The 20,639-nt window shown below is 34.1% G+C and overlaps 3 protein-coding genes across 4 annotated transcripts; all 3 read right to left on the bottom strand.

The window, feature by feature from the left end:
- Positions 1 to 1,175: 1,175 nt before the first annotated feature.
- Positions 1,176 to 6,699, bottom strand: LOC102579827 (RNA-binding protein with multiple splicing). 2 transcript variants are annotated; one of them, XR_366952.2, is made up of 10 exons: positions 6,470 to 6,699; positions 6,198 to 6,377; positions 6,038 to 6,113; positions 4,009 to 4,138; positions 3,628 to 3,742; positions 3,120 to 3,211; positions 2,946 to 3,015; positions 2,758 to 2,840; positions 1,483 to 2,198; positions 1,176 to 1,397 (listed from the first exon to the last, which is right to left on the bottom strand). XR_366952.2 is itself a non-coding variant. In XM_006342809.2 (9 exons), the coding sequence occupies exons 1-9, from the start codon at positions 6,581 to 6,583 to the stop codon at positions 2,105 to 2,107; spliced, it is 954 nt and encodes a 317-aa protein (XP_006342871.1). In that variant the 5' UTR covers positions 6,584 to 6,699; the 3' UTR covers positions 1,176 to 2,104. The 2 variants fall into 2 exon arrangements, 1 of the variants encoding a protein (XP_006342871.1); XM_006342809.2 differs by having other exon boundaries at positions 1,176 to 2,198.
- A 1,111-nt stretch (positions 6,700 to 7,810) lies between these two features.
- On the bottom strand, positions 7,811 to 11,031 carry LOC102580248 (D-3-phosphoglycerate dehydrogenase 3, chloroplastic-like). Its single transcript, XM_006342810.2, has 5 exons — positions 10,286 to 11,031; positions 9,205 to 9,581; positions 9,000 to 9,110; positions 8,787 to 8,882; positions 7,811 to 8,695 (listed from the first exon to the last, which is right to left on the bottom strand). The coding sequence occupies exons 1-5, from the start codon at positions 10,944 to 10,946 to the stop codon at positions 8,024 to 8,026; spliced, it is 1,917 nt and encodes a 638-aa protein (XP_006342872.1). The 5' UTR covers positions 10,947 to 11,031; the 3' UTR covers positions 7,811 to 8,023.
- A 7,112-nt stretch (positions 11,032 to 18,143) lies between these two features.
- LOC102580581 ((R)-mandelonitrile lyase-like) lies at positions 18,144 to 20,219 on the bottom strand. The gene is made up of 3 exons (XM_006342811.2): positions 19,950 to 20,219; positions 18,316 to 19,831; positions 18,144 to 18,240 (listed from the first exon to the last, which is right to left on the bottom strand). Exons 1-3 carry the CDS (start codon positions 20,044 to 20,046, stop codon positions 18,201 to 18,203), a joined length of 1,653 nt encoding a protein of 550 aa, XP_006342873.1. The 5' UTR covers positions 20,047 to 20,219; the 3' UTR covers positions 18,144 to 18,200.
- Between the last annotated feature and the right edge of the window lie 420 nt (positions 20,220 to 20,639).

Consider the following 20,639-nt stretch of genomic DNA (forward strand, 5'->3'; position numbering starts at 1 on the left):
TAATAAATAATAAATATTGGTACGTCTTCAAATTATTGTCCTTTTCAAAATTGTTGGGAGACATGCCATAAATTCCTTTCCAAAGAGCATCTCATAACAAACATAATGTATTCACATTGCCAAAAAACCAACTAAGTGGCCGTCAATCATGAAATTCCACGGAAATTTGGAACCAATATTACAATTGGATTTTAATCACCAATTAGCACATCACTTTTATTTATCCACTATGTTTAAAATACATCTTCACTTTTACTAGTTAACTTTAGCAATCAAGATAAAAACATATTATTCCCTTAACATTAATTACTTATTCCTCAAATCATTTTTCAAAACATTAATATGACTATTGTGATAAAAACACCATATCAATTATTATTTCTTGAAAGGATGTGCAAAAATGAACAGATGATATAATAGTAACAACAGCGCACACTCCAACTCAATCGAAGTAGACAGTTAATGAACTCAAAAATGTAAAAAATTTGCCCTGTTTACACCAAAACATAATTTGTCATGATCAACTGATACATTAAAGTCACTGTAATTACTGGTTACCAAGTACGATTTAATGGCAACAGGGTATCAGATATTCATTGTTTTTATGTCAACACCAAATGCGGATAAATTTTTACTCACCCAAACCTGTCATACTATAACCCAAAGCGCATCACTGCTTAGGATCATTTGATGTGCTTACTAGTTACACGTAAATTCCAAGGCACTGATAACTTACGCAATATATAAGATAAAATGAGCAATAATTATGCAGTAGATAGTATTCCATACAAGTAATGTTACATAGATATATCACTTACTTTAAAGATGTATATTCCACATACGTAAAACAATTGTACCAAAAGAATTAACAACTCAATACGAATAATCATTTAATGCAACAAACCAAACATTGCATTAGTTTAGGTAAAAATTACTCCATCTAATAGTGCCAACTAAACACAGCATTAGTTAGGTAAAAAGTATCTCGTTTAGCCAACCAAACACTGCATAATCATGCGGAGATCATCTTTTCAATCCCTCCAACCAAACAAACCATTGATCAAACTTACGGTTGTGATATTCAGTACTGCACCATGATGATTTCATGTAGCATTCCGAAATATTAACCAATTAAATCAAGTTATTCGGTTATCACCTTTATACTTTTTTAAAAGAAAAAGGTAGAAATACTGGCTGATTTAGAATCTAATGGATTTACTAATTCCTACAAAATCCTGTAACTATTGCTCTTCAAAGTCACTCACTCCAAATTGTTACAGATCATTTATCCACAACCAGTCAACCATGAAAAATCAAGGAGTCCAACTTTTGTTTGCAATTGGAGTTAGCTGAGCAAAAAGGAAACATGCGAGAAAGCTCAAACCTAGCACACCAGCCTGAAACAAACAAGAACCATCTTCTCACACGGTGCTGCATCAACATCTATACGATCGTGCACACTCTGCATGCGGAACAAAATACCTGGATAAAGCAACTCCAGCAACTGACAATCCCCAAGTAAAAGGAAGTCCCCTCTTTTTGCACAAATCCTGCATAACACAAGCACAATGGAATTTCCAGGACAATCCAGTCTTCCAGGATCTGAAAACCTGGATGTTATAGCGTTATCATCAGTTTAAGTAAGGGGTTAAAGGAGTGACTGACAACCCTAACCAGAGAGAGTTGAGATGGATGCTAATCGCATTAAGATCTCAATTTATGATGCAGATTCTATTTCACTCACACATAATACGTTGTTAGAGGTGCTAAGAAGTCACTTGAGGTTTAAAACATATGTTAACACAAAATAAAGAAATTCCCAAATGTAGAATACAATGCGACACCACAGACCAACAAGATTCAAGGCCAAAAATTAAATGCATCTTATGACATGTCACAAAATGTGAACCCTGAATAAGCTGACAATGTTGAGATGACTGTGCTTCAAATGCATGTCTTGGATAAACTATGATATGGTCCAAAAAGATGTTCATGTCAAGATGATAATGCTCATGACTTGATGATAGCAAGGATGCATGCAACAGCTGCATGATGCATTTGTATTTGGCAGAGCATAGAGAACAGAATACATCCCCTGCAGCTACTAGTATGTCAGAGGTGAAGGAGCTCCATTTGCATTGGGGGCAACAGCTGGGTGGCCAAAGTCCTTCCTTTTCCCAAATGGATTCTTTGAATATGTAGCTAAATATTAAGGAGAAACATGGTCATACAAAGAATATTACAATAGATTATAAATTTATGAAACTCAGATTCCTAAAAGGAGTACTTTGCATGAGCTGGTGATCACACCTTTGTTAGATAAATTATCACATCTACTTCTCACATAGATCATGGTTTAATATGTATTTAGGAAAAGGCTACAGGAAAGTGTAAGTTTTCAAAGAAGCATAGCCCCTTCTCAAATGTCACATGCAGAGGCACACAAAGCACTATCATCATTTTCTCTTTTCATTTTGGATGCTAGGGAAGAAAAAGAATGGGAAAGGATGAAAAGATTGGCCACAACATTTGCAGAGGAAGATTAAACCAACATCACGAATAAAATGTTAGTCAGGCGTCGGCCTGTTAGCAGCAATCATAATGATATTTGCCAAACATCAAGTCCACGCTATCAAGTAAACAGTCAGACTCAGACCGCTAAAACAATAGAGTGGCAGAAACAAAGTAAAAAGGATGACTGATATATCAAGCTCCGGTAGACCATAGATGAGACAGCTAAACAAGAAAAAAGGATATTGAATTCGCATGCCAACTGAACCAGAGCTCGGTATGACAGCACCCTGCAAACTGTGATGTACATTGGTGGCGCTATTCACATCCTGCATATACCACAGGCAGAAGTTGATAAGAGGAATAAGCATAGAATGTATGCAAAAACTAAGGATGAATCAAGAAGAATCTTGCACGGGATAATACGAACTTACTTCAAATTCAATGAAACACACTGTATGTCTTTCCTGTCTCAAAACCTTCATCTGCTTAAATCCAGGTTGTCTGGTAGTACATTAAGCAAATTAATAGATTAGGCATTAGCGGGAGACATGAAAATAAGAAATAGTACTTCCGCATAAACGGAATAGCAAAATGCAGAGCCATACCCGCTGATAAGGCCCCTCAGCTCTTCCTCATTTATATTCTCTCCAAGATTACCAATGAAAAGGGTATTGCAGGGAGGGTTGTCTTTAGTATTCTACAAGAAGAAAAAAAATAGATCAGTGGATAAAGCAAAACACAAACTACACGATACAAGATGCATTAATCATCAAAACAAGCATATACTGCAAAAATGCTACATCCACAACTATATAAAGCATAACTCTGTCCCAACAAAACCAGCCGGTAACAGTCTCAAAAAGATCTGCAGAACACAGATACTATTATACTGAAGGAAGTCGGATCCAACCAACTTAACCATAAAGTCATATCTAAGCCGTAAACAAATATGCCATAGTAAACCCAGATCAAAAACAAAAACAAAAACAAGACAAACCTAAAAAGGAATCACAAAAGAGAAGGCATGCCGGAAAAGAAGTCAACCCTTAGCTCTCTGCGCAAAACATTGCAAATCTAACACAAATGACAGAGGCAGAGACATGCATGCATTACCTGGACTGGCGCATAACTGCTTGGTGCTGGCACAGGAGCAGGTGCAGCCATTGGCATGTGCGCAACAGGGTAGCCTCCATATGGATTGTATGGTGGAGGAGCTTGAGTTATATACCTGAGAAATACAATCCCTTACTTTTTTGTATTTGGGGGATGGGTTGGGGGTTGGAAATAAAGGAGATACAATCATTCGATACAAATAAAAGAAATCATTGACCTCCTTTTAACTTTCTTTTCTTTTTTCTCCTAGAAACATGACTATAAATAGTTCAAAAATTAGCTCTATGTTGCTAGAACAATCAATTCCTACAGTTATCACACTTTTCATCATAATGTTGTCTTACAATGCAAAAGAAAATTTTGCATTTAAAGAACTCTTACCCATGTGGTGCCCAGACAGGTGCGGGAGGAGGGTGGAAAGGAGAGGGACTTGAATAACCACTGTGTGTGTAATCACCTCCCGTACGCATACGTTTACTCTGGTCATGTGCATTTGAATCAGCTACAATTCCTGCAGACAAATCAAATAAGAAGAATCTAGTGTAACGTTGTTTTGTCATACAAATAAAGGTGGGTAAAACCACTAGAGCAGATTATCTCTGAGGCGCTAAAAGATCAACCAAAAATTAAGAAATTTAAGAAAATCCGCAGCAAACGGTGAAATAAAAACCAATACAAATCAGAAAAAACGATAAAGCTGAAAAGTTGAGGAAGTCATCAAAGTTCATGTGGTCCAAAATATTCCTCCTTTTTAAATAAAATCGATGAAGTGCCCCAAAGTATTCCCCTTTGCCTTGCTTAACACTTCCGTGAAAATTTACAAGCAATGTGAGTAAGCAGTTTGCCAGATTAACAGCTATTCTGGCTCTAAGAAACATTTTATTTTCCAATATGGTCTATAAACAATAGAAACAATCATTTTTCCCTGCTGCTAATCTTACCCTTAAAAATGTGGGTTGGCTGGCAACATGCGCGGGAGGAAGAACATGTAAAACTAATGTAAGCCTTTAATTCCTTAATCTTCTGACAGACTGGTTTAGATAATGCTTAGTATCCACGTATAAGCTATTTGAATTCTCCACTGCTACCATACCTAAGGAAATCTCATTGTAAGTTTATCAAGTTCTTTTCAATGGACATCTACTCAAAAGAATAAGATTGACCCCTCTGGGTACATACAGCCTCCTAATCTCCAACAGACAATCCCATGGAAATATAAACTCAGAATTATCAGCCAATGCTATTCTATATATGTAAACTCAACACAGTTCACAACACATCTCACTTAGAAATCACAAGCTAGCATTTGACACATAAAATAGCTTGAGCTTGTAAGATTGAAGTGAATAGCTGAGACTGCTTTAAAAATGAACCAAATTCTTCATTAATCTTCTCAAGCACCTTAAAGACTATGCTTGCAGAGGCAGATATGGATTTAAAAAATACAGGAACCCATAGACAACCAAGTGACAATCTCCCTTAGCATTTATTTATTTCAAAACAACATCAAAAGTACCTATAAGTCAATATAATAAATATTTAAAAAGAATTTAAGAAATTGTACTCAAATAATCGATTGACTTTCTGTATAATAACACATTCACATAAAATGGCTTCTAAAAAGGCCCATTGCTCGTGAAATTCATCCCTGTACAATTCTCTACTACAGGCTCTAGTCACAAATCCAAATTTCCTTTTCCCTAACAACGCGATTCTCATTGATCGACTCCAAACTCCATAGTTTTCTGATCCAATTAGCTTGACAGGAATCAATGCAGCACCAGATGCATCATTTTGAAAGACATATTACAAAACATTACTTTTAAGTTTTTACAAAATATTAAAGCATAATATTGAATTCTCTCCTTATTTAAGAAAAAACATAAGTATGTATTAATGTCGCACGAAAATTTCTGCTAGAAAAATTTATCTCTTCGGGTTCCCCATAATCAACATTTATTATATTTATTAATGTTATTAGTCCCTCCGTTTCACAAAGAATGACCTCCTTCCCTTTTTAGTCAGTTTCAAAAAGAATGACCTCTTTCCTTTTTTGGTAACATTTTACTTTTAGCTTTCAATGTGGCATGTTTAAGACCACAAGATTAAGGGCAATTTTGTACATTTGACTTAACTTTAATTTAGGACCACAAGATTCAAAAGTCTTTTTTAATTTCTTAAACTCCATGCCAAATCAAACCAGACCATTCTTTTTGAAACGGAGGGAATAGTATTTTGTGCACTAAATAAAATGGTATTAAGTCTTTATACTTGCATTATTTAAACAAAGAAATTAGCCCTTTTTTCCTGCACTAACCTCGATCACAAGGACATGTATATAACTTTTTCGAGTCGAAAACAGAAAGAAAAGCAAGAAAGCTAAAGAGAGAAGTCAAGAATAAAAACTAACCTCTTTTGACAAAGAGATTTTTCTTGGCCATCTCTGTGTGCAGAACACATTTCCCCTCCGTATCAAAAACCAAACCCTACACCCATCCAAGTAACGAATCATGCAAAAAGACATTTTCAGCGGCGAGAAAAAACTCGAGAAGAGTATCATGAAAACTTACCTGAATGGCGTCCTTTGCACCGATTGCGCATTGATGGTTAGAGAATAAGGCAAAACCCATGGGTAGTTCGCCTTTGAAATTGAGCTGAGATGCTTCGTAACCTGGTAACCACCTCAGAAGATTCACCAATTCTCTCTCCTTTACATCCTGCGGTAGCCCGGAGATGAAAATCGTCCGAACCTAAAAATGAATGACAGCACCCGTAATTGATTAACCTGAGAGTAGCGGAAAAAGCGAGCAAGAAGCTGCAAGTGTTTGATATGGCTGTTTACCTCATCGATGGGCATTGAGTGATGGTGATGATGTGGAGGAGGGCCAGAAGGAAGAGGAGGGGCTGGAGCTGGAGGCCATTGTTGGTGGAATGGGTGAATAGCATTACCAGCCATCTGCAATCGAATGAATCCTTAGCTCAATTACAAGTTTACAACCACACCCTAAACCCTAGAACACCGATTTGGGGACTTTTGGGATAATTAAGAAAGACGACAAAAGTAGAGGGGTTTTGTCCAAATACATTATTTATATACTATATAGTTTCAATAAATCTAATATTTTTAGGTTAATGGCACCGACTTTAATAATTTGGTTCGGTCGGATATTTTTTTAAAATGTAAATATACTAATTATTTTAGTTATTATATCATGATTCAAATTAAATTTGTAAAAATGATCTCAAAAAAAGTTGATTTTGGTACAATTTGATTTTTTAATGTCATCTAACAACCATAACAATTGATAGATTGAAATACTCAAAAGTTACAATAACATAAAATAAAAATACGTTTTCCTTTATAATATATCCTAAAATGCCAAATCCTTTGTAATATGGATAGTTTGTTTTGACTTTCATTATTCTATTAGTAACTTCTATTATATTTACTTATTTAGTTGGTTCAAAAATATTTATTTATTTAATTTTATAAAAGATAAAATAATAATTTGTAATTAAATATACGAAGTAAATATTGTGAAATGTTGTTAAATTGAGTATATCTTTTGTTGCGATGCTAAAATTTATCGTTTACAACTTTAGATAATAGTATCAAATTAGTATTGAGTACTTGAATTATTGTAACAATGACAATAGATTTTTGAATTTGATGTCATAATCTTTTTGAACAAAATTTATTGCAACACCCAAGTATATCAAGGTTTAAGGTACACTTATACAATTCAATTTGATTGATTCAACCAATTTTGAAAAAATCATTGACGTCTTTTTTGCCCATATCTACTGTTTAATTTTTGTATCTTAAAATAGGTGATCCTTAATTTGAAATAGGAAGGTCAAAGCACCTAATTTTGTTTGTGGACTTGAATATAAATAAATTCTTTGGAGAAGTGGAATAAAAAAATTTATACTACTACTAAATGAAAAGCAGCATCATTATGTCGAAGAAAAGCACAAGGCATAATTGGGTCACCACCCCTACCCGTAGTCTTATGATTAAGTTTCTTACGAGAAGAAGATAAGGATATTACACAGATAATTAACACCGTAGCCTTTGCGATGCTACTTTATTCGTGATTAGCATTTCTTTATTCATGTCATCCTTTTATTCTTACTAGTATTTTTTTTGCCTAAATTCTAGCACATGATAAAGATTTTGGAGTAAAAGAGAATAAATGTTCCTTGTAAATAGAAAATTTTAAGGAGGATTAGGATTACAGGAGAAAGAAATTTGACCAACACCTAAATCCCCGCAGATACATAGCAAATGCTAAACTTTCATTACACTCTTTTATCTATTTCTTAATACTAGTAATACATAACAAGTTCCTTCCTTCATTCCATTCCATTCCATTCCATCAGCCAGCAATATTGACTATAGTTTAAGGAAGACAAATTCTTCAACCGCAGACACCTCTCCAATCTTCTTCTGAGTATCCTTGTCTGGTTCTTCGTCTACTCCAATTGCCATAATTGCCTGCTTTCCCTTCACCGTTCTCCCAACACTCATAAAACTCACATTCACATTACTCTCACCAAGTATGTTCCCAACTTTCCCTATCATACCAGGTTGATCCACTTGTTTGCAAAGGATGAGGTTACCCTCCAAGCTCACATCAACGCTAAATGGTCCAACACGTGTAAGATGGGGAACTCCATACTTCACTTTACCCTCAATGCTGATGTTTCCATTCTCTGATAACGCACTTGCAAATCTTGATTGCACATTGCTAATCTGCACCTGGATTGACTCAACAGGGTACTCTGGAGATGAATCAACAATAATCCTTTCTTCACTAATGCGAAGACCCTTCTGCTTTGCACTGAAATCTGCATTTACAAGGTTGATGATTGTATCAGATATAGGCTCAATAATGCCTTTTGTTACCATGGCTCGGAGAAGTCTAGTGTCCAAGCTGTCAGGGTCCCTAGCTGATTTGTAAACCACTTTCACACTCTGAATCCCACTTCCACCAGTCACTAGCTGTACTGCTAATCTACCCAGTTTCTCAGCAAGCACAACGTAAGGAGCCAACTCGGACAAAACCTGATAACAGAAGCAGGAATTTCATTATCCTTTTCCTTCGTATGGGTGGAAACCTAAAAGAGAAAAATAAGCAAATAATACTAAAGCTTACCTCAGGAGGGACCATCGGAGCATTCACAGCGGTAGCAGAAAGTTCCCCATTTAGAGCACCAACAACAGCCTCAGCTATTTCAATTGCAACTCCTTCCTATGAAAACAAGATTTTGAAAACACAACAACTCAAGGGACAGGACAGAGTATAATAAGGCAAATGCATAGGACAAGGAGGTGCAGCAAATGATTTAAACGTAGATAATAATTGTACCTGTGCTTCTTTTGTGCTAGCTCCAAGATGAGGTGTAACAGTAACATTCTCATGCTGCACTAGTTTGCTATCTTTTGGAGGGGGCTCCACAGTGAACACATCAAGTGCTGCCTGTGAAAGAAAGGGATGACTAGTGAATATTGGAGCTTCAAAGTTGTTACTAATTGAATAAAGGAATATACTGAAGTGAATGAACTGAACATACCTGAGCAACTATTCCACTGTCAAGAGCTCTAACTAATGCATCCTCGTCAATAACACCCCCTCGAGCAACGTTTATTAGTCTAACTCCTTTCTTCATCTTTGCAAATGTGTCATCATTGAATACCTTGTTCGTAGCAGGTGTAAGAGGCATGTGGAGTGAGATGAAGTCAGCAGTAGATATGGCCTGCTCAAATGAAACCAAATCGACTCCAATAGCACGAGCTCTGTCAGCTGGAGCATAAGGATCATGGGCAATAACATGCATACCGAGGCCTTTTGCACGTCTAGCAACCTCGGAACCAACTTTACCAAATCCCATAATAGCTAAGGTTTTCCCAACAAGAGAAACACCCACGTACTTGCTGCGCAGCCATTTTCCTGTAAAAATTGATTAATTTTTTATTGATTGTCAAGAGACCATAAATCAAAGTTGAGATCTAGCTAGTCAGCCAAATTTAGAATACAAAAATGTCACAATCTTGGACTATCTACTCCCAGAAACCAACAGATCTGATTCCAAAAATGCCCCCACCCACTTCTTGTTATTGCTCCTTTCAATAGTCAAGCTAAACTTGGAAAAATGAAGCTTCAGAATAAATTTATGTGACTAAAGTGGTTATGGTGAAAACTGAAAAGAGTTCACAACTTTCTATGCCCTTTTGTCTTTTTAAGTAAAAAAAGATGGTTTGTGCTAAATACAAGACTAACCTCTATGGAAAGAAGTGATGATCTAATTTTTTTTAGTTAATACCTAACCTTAAACTTCAGTACCAAATGCTTCGTTTTATGTTATAGAATCATTAGTAGTCCAACTAATTAATTACTAAATTAGTAGAGGTTCAAATATTCATTCAAATCAAAGTCATAGTTCTAACGACACAAAAAAATAAAACTACCTACCAGATTTTTTTAATTTTCACCTAAAAATTCTGTTGTAAATGAAGACCGAATACGATCGATCCATTTCCTAATTCATAAGGTAGATACTGAGAATTTTGCTCATAGTACTTGTTTCCAGATCTATACAAATTGCTGATAAAAACAACAGTAGATTTAACTTATTGCTAGTACATTAGACGTACCAGCTTTCATGGAGGCATCAGACTGAGCAACGTTACGGGCCATGGAGGTGAGCAAAGCGATTCCATGCTCAGCTGCAGCAATAGTATTAGCTGTGGGTGCGTTAACGACGAGGCAACCAAATTCAGTTGCAGCTTGCAGATCCACATTGTCTATGCCAACACCAGCTCTCCCGACGACCTTGAGTCTTCCTTGAGCAGCCTCAAACACCTCACGGGTCACCTTGGTACCACTACGGACGATGAGCGCGTCGCACAGCGAGATCTTAGTGCAGAGATCCTGAGGAGACAAGTCGTAAGAACAATCCACGTTGCCGAAACTCCTCAGCAAATCTAAACCCGCCTCTCCAAGCTTCTCGGATACGAGAATGGTCGGTTTGGAAGTCGAAACGACGCCGTGAAGATCTCTAGAGAGGGAGATGTCAGCAGATTCAACAGTTTTCAGGACATTACAAATCGACGTCGTTGAAGAAGAAGAAGAAATTGATGGTGGAAATGACGACGACGCAGAAACAGAGTGAAGGAGTTTGATGGAAGATGGATTTGAGGAGGCATGGAGGAAAGAGAGATTTGAAGGTTTGTTGTGATTGACGGAAGAAGAAGAAGAGAGGAGAGAATTGAGATGGGCTGTGGCGGCAGTGTGAGGAGAAGGGGTGGACGCCATTATTATGAGCAAGAAAACACTGACTGGAAAACTCAAAAGTTGTTGGAGGCTTTGAGGAGGGGTTTGGACACAAAATGAAACTAACACATGTTTGTTTATATAGAATGGTGAATGAAATTACTTTTACTAATTTTGTATTTTCAATCTAATACCACATACCTCTTGACTTTTTTGACATACTTCCTAAGTTTTTGCATAAACATTTTCTCTTATTCACTTCTTCTTTTTTTGGAAAATAGTTTAAAGCATCCAGAAAACCAAGTAATAAAACTACAAGAAGTAAAATATGGGAACAAGACCTTAACTACAACAAAATTATATGATAATCAAAATACAAAACAATAAATAACAGAAATTGAATAACCTGAAACTACATACAAGAGCAATACGATAACTATTAGGGGTCGTTTGGTGTGAGGGATAAGAATAAATAGTTCTGGGATTAAATTTGGGTTTCTTGTTTGGTTGTCATGTTTGGGATAACTTATCCACCATTTAAATCATAGTGATGGGATAAGTTATCCAATATACATGGTGGGATAAGTTATCTTAGGATAACTAATCCCAGGATAATTTATCCTAGGATAACTTGTTTCCAATCAAACGACCCCTTAGTATGGACGGAGGACAAGACAACATACTACTACCCACTAACCTTCTACTCTTATCTATGCTATTCACAGCCTCCTATCTAAAATCAAGTACTCGGTAAGTTGGAACAGTGGCATATCCTATCTAATCACCTCTTTCAAATGCTTCTTCGATTTGCCTCTACCTCTTTTGAAATCATTCATAGTCAATCTCTCTCACAAACGCACTAGGCATCAAGATATCTCATCTTCATCTGTTCTAATCATCACAGGCGTCTTGCTTCCCACATTTTGTCCTCCACGAAGGTCGTATCCACCTTGCTTCAAATATCCTCATTTATAACTCTATCTCTCTTAATATGCCTACACACCCATCACAATATCCCCATTTCTCCAACCTCCAATTTCAACATGATAGTTTTTGACCGGCCAACATTCTGCTCCATAAAACATAGGTGGTCTAACTACCATTGTAGAACTTTCCTTACACAAAATTACGGATACAACACCATTTCATCTCAGATGCAATTAGTGGCATCCTCGTCACTCTCCCAAATTTCTTGAATAATAGATCCAAAATACTTAAATTTTTCTCTCTTTTGGATGACATGAGTATCGAGCTTCACCTTCATATCTTCTTTATATATTATATTATTGAATTTAGACTCCAAGTATTTTATCTTGATCTTGCTCAGTCTTATCCCTTTTGACTTTATAGTTTGTTTCTAAATCTCCAACTTAGTGTTAATCTAGTTGTGAGCAGTGTTAATAAAAACTCTGTCATCTACAAATAACATAAAGCATGACATTTCATCCTAAATTTGTCGTGTTAATGCATCAATCACCAAGACGAATAAAAACAGACTTACGTTGATCCCTGATGCAACCCCATCAAATTTGAAAAGCGCTTTGAGTTTCCTTCCATCCTTATGTTTTTACAAAATATAAACTTGTGAGTCAATTTTGTATTTGAAAATTCCAAATCAAAATTTGAAATCCCCAAATTATGATTTTTGGAGAACTTGGCATTTCATTTCATGATATGAAATCATGAGATGGAATCAACATGAAATGGCATATCCAAACGTTGATTTCATCTCCTAATTTTATATCGTGATTTCATATCGCATGTCCAAATGCCTACTAAATATATAATCAATATTGACCCATAAAAAATCTTTAAGAAAATTATCAACAATATTTCTATTTAGACATTGTTATTTAGCTTTTCATCGGCTATGGATGGATGTCGCCAAAATTGTATCAATAATTGTCATTACCTTACGACCTTTATTTTTATTTTCGCTAGGAAAATTCGCATATACTTGTAATCTATTTTTCAAATATTCTTCCTCATGTTACCATTAAATTTGATCTGAGTATTCATAGAAAGTCGTAATTCATTGACTAGTCAACTTTAAGTTTTATGAAGAACAAATTATTTTGAATAGTAGTGTTATATATATATATATATATATATATAAATTTTATCTCAATTATTGTGAAAATGACGGGAATTATCTACGAACTACCTAATACCTTCACTCAAACATAAGATAAAATAAGTATACACTTTATTTTGGAATTATTATGCCCTTATATCACAAACCAAACGATTCCTTAGAGTATGCCACTATTTTTTTCCGCAATCTAGAAATTATTGATTGTTCTACAATATTTTTATACTTTATCTTTTATAAATGATTAAATACTTTTTATGTATGTATAATATTATATATATATTAAATGTTTTTTATTTTTTTGTGTGTGTTTGTTTCTTTATATTTTAATTTCTTTTGGTGAAAATTTATATAACGCTATTGCTCTCACTAAGAACTTTTAATTCCTTACCACACATCATCCCAAAAGGTTGTATTTGTATGTAGTCCTCTATTTTTTAATTAAAAAACTTTAAATTTAATTTTTTTTATATATAAAATCATACGGAACACCGAAGAAAAATGACTTAATAGTTAATAGGGTTATGTGGAGATGTATGAGAGTTGGGAGGGCGTATTGCAATATTATTGGAATACTAGTTTATGCCATGTGCCCACATCCTTGCCACAATTTGTTATGCTTCTGTATTGGGTCCCGCCAAAAGATTCATTTACGAATTTTAGAAATTAATGTTAAATACACATGGACATAATTTTTAAAAGTATCGCTCTTAATTTTAATTAAACAACCTATATGATGGAGTAGCATTTTCAAAGTATCATATTAATCGAGTGCCCCCGATAAATTCGGCGTTTGCTTGGATATGTGATATGTAATAATGAGCCAAAATCATGATTTGAAAATGAAAAACTTTTGTTTGGATATATAATTTGAAATCTTTATACGATATAATTTGATATAAACATGAAAAATACACAAGTGTTGAATTATCAAAATTTTCTTAATTCTTAAATAATCTTATCAAATAAACAAATCATAATTCATAGATAAAAGTATGAAAATATACTAAGGCGGCGTGCCACATTGATGAATCGTATATCTTCATACAATTTATCAATTCCACGTGTTAGGATACTTTAATCTTTCATTTATGAATAATGATTCGCTCATTTTGTAAAATTGTGTAAGAATTGAGAAATTTTAATAGTTTTCACAACTTATGAAATTTATATTTATGAAAAAAAATATATAACTTAAGAAATTCAAATTATATATCTAAATAAATAATCTTATATTAATTTAATTTCAGATCATAATTTTAAATTGCATATCTAAACGAGTTTTCACAGGACATTGCATATGACTGAACGTGGACCATTTTTTTGTTTTTTTTGTTTATGGGTGAATATGGACGTAAGCACATAGCTAAATGAGTAATTATATATATTGTGCATGCAGTGACAGATACACTTACCAACCCCATCGGCCTTTTCCTCCAAGATTGGAAAATTAGTAAAAAAATATACGAAAAAGAATACTAATATATTAGTACATTTAATGTATTTTACTAGTGAAATGGAACTTTATTTCTACCTAATAATTTTATGTTAAGTAATTATTCACCAGACAAACGAATCAAATAATGTAATTTTACTAAGTTCAATTATATGATGTCCTTTCAAACATGCCATATAAGATTAGTTGAATAATTGAACTCAAACGTCATCTCAAAATCAAAAATTAAGCAAACTAATTACAGACTCAATATTATATCCCGCCTTAATACTTTCAACGAAAAAGCAAATATGTTACATTAATTGTATGACACTTTAAATAAAAATCTGCAGAAATTTTGTATAATTTTATGGTATTTGTTTTTAAGAAATAAAAAAAATACTTTAAAAGTTATATTAAAAAGAGAAAATTTGATTCATATAAATGTGTCCATAAAATAGAATAAAATATATTGGGTTTTATGATATGGACATTCTACCAAAAAAGAAAGATGTGCAATTAAGAAAGTGATTTAGCATGTGAAACATACGTCATAAAATTTATTTGCAAGTAAATATCCGAATGTCATGAGTTTGAATATAATTTTCTTTTACTTAATCATACATAATTAATATATTTATTTTTATTAGACGAGTTATTTATGATTTTTTTTAATTCTTCTTTTCGCCAGTTTTCACCTTTTAGTGATTCAAATTCATAATTTTAAGATTGAAAGTGAGGGATCCTTACTATTTGAGCAACTCTTTCTGATTTGATAAACTTTATTGATTTTGTGTAAATACTTATACGAGCAATATTTTATTGATATCAACCATCTAAAAAAATAATTGATATATATATATATATATACACACACTAGATTTAACATAAATTAATTTCACATAGTAAGAACCATACATATCTTGTTCTTCTAATAATGATAAATTATATGAAAGTCACTTTACCAAAAGCTGGTATGTTTTATAAAATCAAATCGTATGCCGATCCGAACCTTACACTTTTAATTCCACTTCGAAAAGTACTTTTATATGAAATTCATTACATTTGAATTTTTAATACGATTTCAATTTTATTTTTAATTAGAGGTTTTTATTTTGTTAGAAGCATACCTCAAATGCTCCTTTTAACGTTGGTGTGTGTAGGGGTGTACATAGGTCGGTTTGGTTTGGTTTGGTTTTTCAATAAAAAAAATCTAAACCAGTTATGTCGGTTTATTAAATTTAAAAATCAAATCAAACCACATAAAGTCGGTTTTTTCGATTTTGGCTTTAGTTGGATCTTTTGGTTTTTTTCGGGTTTTTTGATGTTTTACAACTATACGGTATTTGAAAAAGAGATCAAATATTTTTTCACTAACTTGTGTGATAAGCTAACCTTAAAAAATGTTAAATGAATAGAAATTTTCAAAAAGACGGTAAAATTCACATGGGTACAAATTATTATTTTTTGAAATATCAACGTTCATTATGTTAAATTAATAAAATTAAAGGCTAGAGGCAAACTGAATACAAAACAAAATATTTACAAAGTAAATTGTTAACTTCGAAGTTGAAAAACTATAACAATATTATTGTAACTTTGGATCTTAATACAAAATAAAATATTTACAATTTTTACAAGCCCAAATTTGAAATAAAATATATAAACTTTGAAAACTATAAACTAACTAAAAATATATTAACAAAGTAGATTATAAATAATATTTTTTATTTATAAATAAAATAAAATTATATATATATATATATATATATATTATGTCGGTTTGGTTTGAGTTTGATTTGATTTTTTTTCTTTTAATACCAAACCAAATCAAGAGTGATCGTTTTTTTTTTCAACCGCCAAACCAATCAAATCAAAGCACAAATCAGTTTTTTTTTTTTTTGGTTTGATATGATTCGTTGGTTCAGTTTGATTTTACGATTTGACTTATACACCCGTGTGAGATAGTACCAAATATAAGAAAGAAAAAAAAGATTTAATCGTAAAAGACAGTGGCCCACTAGGCACGAGTAATTAATAAGGGCCCAGAGGCAGCAGCTACCTTTCCCTTTTTATTACTCCTAAGTCCCATGTTGTGTGGACGAGAGAGAATATGGCGCTGCTTTTTTTCTCTTACCATTTTCCACAGCCCAGTGCGGAATATTGACCCTTTTCACTCTTTTCTTTTAATTCGACTCAGCTTCGATTTTGTTTGAATTACATTTTCAATATAGAGGGGTGCGGGGTGTTAATAGGACAGTTTGGTCGGTTATTTTTTTTAAAAATATACTATCTCTATTTTTTTTTGGGTATTTTATAATGTATAATCAAAAGTAGATTTTTTAAAATCATTCTAATCATATTGGTTTCTCTTCGTTTTTGCTACGGTTGTTTAATTTTTTCAATTTTTTTTTACTTATAAAATATCACCTCAATATATACTATTATTAAAATATTTCTTTCGCAAATATGTTTTTGAAAAAACATTCAATTCTTTATCAAGAAGTCAAGAATGTAAAACCTTGTTGCTGTATTTTTTTCATCTTAAATATTTAATGGGAGTGCTTGCATATGTTTAGTCATATTGTTTGATGGAGTAGCCATTATAGTATCTTTTAATTTTAAACACCTAATTAAAGAACAAAGACTCAAGTTGTCCTAGGACCTAGGACCTAGGTTATATTTATATTTTAAAAATGTTATAAAATATATTTATACACTAAATTTGACATATTGTTATATTTACATACATGTAAGGTTATTTAGTTTGAGAATTTTTTGGTTTTTTTTTTTTTTTTATAAATTAAAAAAACCATCCCAATTGTTAGGTTAAATAAAAGTCGAATGATTTTATTGAAAACAATGATATAAATCGGTTAAGTAAGGTTAGGTTCGATTCAATGAATTTTTCATATTTTTTTGATACAACCAATTATGATATGCTAATGCTAGCAGGATTCATCATTGATAGGTTAAGATAGAAGAATTTGTGATGTAGGAAAGGATTGTATATATAATCCGGAAGTATCTAGTTGAGAAGGAGTGTAATTTAACGTAATGTGTATCATCATGTAGTTACAACAATAGTAGGAATATTTTACCATGACCGACCTTGGATAGAGAGAGAAATATCTTTTACCTTTGCCTCCAATTGAACATTTATTCCATGGGTATTTGAAGATTTGTTGGAAAAGTGTGAGTAGTGAAAAGAGGTTCAATTTTGGGATACAAAACTGAAAGGTTACTATTGCATTAACTGAAGAGCTCAAATGCTAGTATTGATTGATGGCTCTACTAATGTCGACATATTTTTTCTCTACACCAAAGAAAAGACTCTGGTTTTAATAATCTCTTTATGATTGTAGATAGATAAACAAAGCCTATCATCATTTAACTAGTTCCAAGCGAGCATTGATGTTTCTAAGACTTAGCACCATTCATTACTTACAACAAACAATAAGCAAAAATGCACAACTAGTTAGAATTCATCTAAATTCAAAGGACTGACTATACCTGGATTTGAAATAGTAATCCATTAGTCCACAACTGTGATCCGGATTAACAAGCAGTAGTAATAGCAATTCAGATGCAAAAAACTCTAGACAAACATTTCTCATCATGCATTTTACAGAATGAATCAATTAACAAGTTGCACCAAACATTACAACAGATATCACTAGTAAAAACAAACCATTTACAGAAGCAGCAGCAATGTATAACAGAAAAAGAGTCTGATAGTGTTCTCCCTAAGCAGCACACATAACAGCGACTATCTGAACCTCTCCCTGAGCATCACCGTACCAACATACCTGCAACCAAAAATCTTAATTATCAAACTCTCCACCACACTATAATTAAAGTTATCAAAAGTCAGACTAACTCACCGTCCAAGCATGAGAAGAGTAGCCTGGGGATTCGTCCCTGGTGACACTCTGAATATTGAACCATCAACAACTCTCAGGCCATCAATCCCAAGCACTCTCAAATTTTGATCAACTACCTTCCCCACAACACACCCACCATGATAGTGCCAAATGGTACTCACTGTCTCATGGCAGAACTCCTTCATAAGTTCATCATTTGACTCATCCACAGGCAAAGCAGGACCAACGTACCTAAAATCCCTACTGCCAAACCACTGATCAAACTTGAAAATCTCCATTGTTCTACTTCTCAGTACTTGTGCTATTTTTCGGGTCCCATTCACACACCTCTCTACATCTTCCGGGTTGCTGAAGTAATTGAATCGAACAATAGGGTTCAGTTTAACATCTGTTGATGCCAATCTAAGTGAACCAGAAGAAACCGGTCCAACAATCTTTTCCATGAGGGTGGCCACTGTAAGATAAACTGGAGACGGGGAAGTTCTGATAAAAAGGGAGCTAGCAGGGGAAGCAAATGGAATGACATTAGAGGCAGCCTCCAAGTAAGCCCCCGAATTAGTGATCCCCACAACTTGAATCAAAGAGTGTTCTAGTGGCATGGGTGGCACAATTGAGATACCATTTCTTGGATTATCAAACAGAAACCTCCCCACATAAGGTAAATGGTGAGCAACTGGTATACCCCATGTAGATAAGTAAGGCCTTGGACCAACACCACTCAAGAGAAGCAACTGTGGGCTACCAAGAGCTCCTGCAGATACTAAAACTTCACCTTTTCCACGCAGCATGGCGTGGTGATAGCGCCCAGATTGGTCACTAAAAACCACACCAGTAGCAGCCTGCTTAGACGGAGAATAATCTGCGGATGGAGCTAGCAGAATTCTCTCCACACTTGCATAAACGGCCACGTGAATGTTTGAAGGATTTGCAAAATTGAGAAGATCAGCAGCACTATATCTGCGGCCAGAGGTATCAAAGGTGGAGCCACCAATCTTGGTACCAATAACATGATCCAAAGTGAACCCATTGAAGGGATCAATGCCGGACTCCACTAACCCATCCCTGACAGCCGACTGCCAATTCTTGAGTTCCGGCCTAAACACAATAGCCTTCTCAACCCATTCATAAGATTGATTTACAACTTGCAAATCCCAATTCAATTTCGACCTAGTGTAGAAATCTTGATCAGCCCTACTGTAAAAACCGGCATTAATTGCACTACTTCCACCAAGAATGCGACCTCTGGCATTTGGAACTCCCTCTTCGGAGACGAAGGCTTGGGCAGGGGACTCAAAATCATCAACATCTGTAATTACAGTGAGAAAGCCTTCTTGGGTCATCAAATTAGGTCTTCCATAAGGAACACCACCTCTTTCAAGGAGTAGAACTCGGTACTTCTCCGACAATGTCGCCGCCAGTGGACAGCCGGCGGTGCCACCTCCCACAACGATGTAGTCGTAATAGTCTTCTGATGGGAACTCCGTCGCGTTGGACACAAACCCCATATAACTTGGACCTGTAAAACAAAATTTAGACAAGAAATCGTCAAATTCTCAAAGAATGTACGTCGCAGTGCAAAACTGTAATCAAAGTTGAAAAAGAAGAAGAAAAGAAACAGAAATTGAACACCATACTTTCGTTGGAAGAATGAGAGTGCGTAACCGGAAAGGAAATTAGTATGATGATGATGATGATGGTGAAGAAGAGGAAATATGAGCTGGAAAGAGCCATTTTTGGAAATGAGAAAAAAGGGGGCGGCGGCGATGGGTTGTGAAGAGAAAGAAAGGCGGTGGTTACTGAAATTAGCTTAGGAATTGGAGTAGTAGAGAGGAGAGCAGTGTGTTTTTGGTGGGAAATTCAGTTGGATAATCACATGCATCTCTAACACCCAAAGAGCGTTTCCACTTATTACTGTATTTATTTATATTTCTTCCCTACACTTCACATTTTACTATTGTATTTCATCTTTTCACAATGCCAACAAATTATCTTCCTCTTATTACATTCATGTTTCACTATATATATTTTATTTTACTCTTATTTAGAAATGAGATTTGTAAGGACTAACACTGCATTATTACTCTTGTACAACATCCATAGAATTTTGTATATTAACTTTTGACTGCATTAAATTAGTTGTACAACGTGCAAAAAGAATTGTACATTAACTTTTATAAATGACAATTACAAGGATTAACATTGCAATTATTATTATTACTCATTACTTACAAGGACTAATATTGCAATTATTATTATTACTCATAACTCCTTATTAGAATTATTAATATTACTCATTTTACTCCTTATTAGAACTGAGACTTTAG

The sequence above is a fragment of the Solanum tuberosum genome, unplaced genomic scaffold (genome assembly GCF_000226075.1).
Source record: "Solanum tuberosum cultivar DM 1-3 516 R44 unplaced genomic scaffold, SolTub_3.0 scf00040, whole genome shotgun sequence".
In the NCBI taxonomy this organism is placed as follows: domain Eukaryota; kingdom Viridiplantae; phylum Streptophyta; class Magnoliopsida; order Solanales; family Solanaceae; genus Solanum; species Solanum tuberosum.